The sequence below is a fragment of the Chinchilla lanigera genome, unplaced genomic scaffold, assembly GCF_000276665.1.
Source record: "Chinchilla lanigera isolate Chin_1 unplaced genomic scaffold, ChiLan1.0 scaffold00010, whole genome shotgun sequence".
NCBI classification, from domain to species: Eukaryota; Metazoa; Chordata; class Mammalia; order Rodentia; family Chinchillidae; genus Chinchilla; species Chinchilla lanigera.
The window spans coordinates 33,125,996-33,127,460 of record NW_004955411.1 but is presented as its reverse complement, the minus strand read 5'-3'; the positions used below and the strand labels follow the sequence as shown (position 1 = coordinate 33,127,460).

The 1,465-nt window shown below is 55.8% G+C and overlaps 1 protein-coding gene across 1 annotated transcript in view; it reads left to right on the top strand.

The window, feature by feature from the left end:
- Nucleotides 1-1,135: 1,135 nt before the first annotated feature.
- The window catches only part of Sec63 (SEC63 homolog, protein translocation regulator), a 63,270-nt gene continuing 62,940 nt past the window's right edge, over nt 1,136-1,465 (top strand). The window contains exon 1 of the mRNA XM_005377841.2: nt 1,136-1,465. This exon is cut by the window's right edge and continues 8 nt beyond it. Within this exon, the coding sequence (XP_005377898.1) occupies nt 1,356-1,465 (110 nt within the window). The 5' untranslated portion in view covers nt 1,136-1,355.

Sequence of the window (1,465 nt, the reverse complement as noted above, 5' to 3'; positions counted from 1 at the left end):
CCGGCCTCAAACTCTATTATGAAGAAAACTACAACTAATTACGATAAGTATTAGTTTTGAAGACATGGAATAAAAGGATGTACGGCTAGCTTCTTCACTGACATTAGAAGCATACTGAAAGACAGTTGGTTATCAAAATATAAAGATGAGTCTTTAAAATAGTGAAATATTTGGTGTCTGCCCAGTACACGATTTTTCCTTTGATTTTCACAACCACCCATCCGGTGAGCGGGTCAGATGGGCTGTCCTGACCCACAGAGGGTTGATGGAAATGCTGAGAAAGACTCTTGTGGTCGTTGCAAAGTCAGGGCACAAGTCGTCACCGCCCCCTGAGATCCCGTGGCCTTGGTCTTCCGCAGCGCAGATTCCAGCCCACAGCCCGCAGGGAGAACTCTGGCAGCCCTCCGGAAAATGCGATGAGGTGGTCAAGGACACCGGCTTTGTGGTGTCAGACTGATCTCGGTTTGAATCCCCAGACCTTCGCTTATTATGCATGACCTTGGTCAATCTCTGAACCTCAATGTCCTCATGTGCAGAGCAGGTACGCTGTGCCTTATTCCACCGGGTTTACCGACAATTAAGTGATGCAAAGCAGTAAAGGTCTTAGCCTACTTCTTGGGTCGTAGAAAGCGCTACTGAATTAATTGGTGGCTACAAATATTACCAGGTTTCGGGGAAGGGGGGCGCAAGTTGGCAAATCTCCATCCGCAAAAACGGGCGCAGCCTGGATCGCAGTCTTTTAACAGCAAGTATCATCTTGCAAACAAAACTACAACTCCCTCCACCCTTCTATTCTGAATGACATTTGTTTAAAAAAATGTTGGCGGGGGAGGGGCAGATCAGAACCTAGGGGCAGCATTCCCAGGGTAATTTAAAAGAGGGCTAGGAATGGAAGAGGAAGGTAAGGAAGCCTTCCTGTGCTCTGAACAGCTGGGACCTCAGTCGCACCAGTTCAGCCAGGACCCCATCCGTAGACACAGGTCAGGCGCAGAGCGCTGGGAAAGGAATCCAGGAGCAAGGGGTGGGACTCGGGCGGGAGGCGGGGCTGAGGTGTGGGCGGGGTCAAGGGCGGGGCCTCGCAGAGTTTTGCTGCGCGCGCCACGTCTCCCTCCCGGAGCTTGAGGGGAACCGGCGCGGGAGGGCGACACCAAGCGGGGCGGGACTTTCTCCTCTCGCGAGAACTGGCGACGGCCGCGGCGGCGTGTCAGTGAGAGTAGCGTGGGGGCGGGGAGGAGCGGCGGCGGCGGCGGCAGCGGCGTCCGAGCTACGCCACACGGGGCCGGAGCGCTGGGAGCCGGGAGGGCAGCGCGGGGTCGTGGCGGCGGCGGTGAGAGGCGCGAGGAGGAGGGCTAGCCATGGCGGGGCAGCAGTTTCAGTACGATGACAGCGGGAACACCTTCTTCTACTTCCTCACCTCCTTCGTGGGGCTCATCGTGATCCCAGCCACTTACTACCTCTGGCCCCG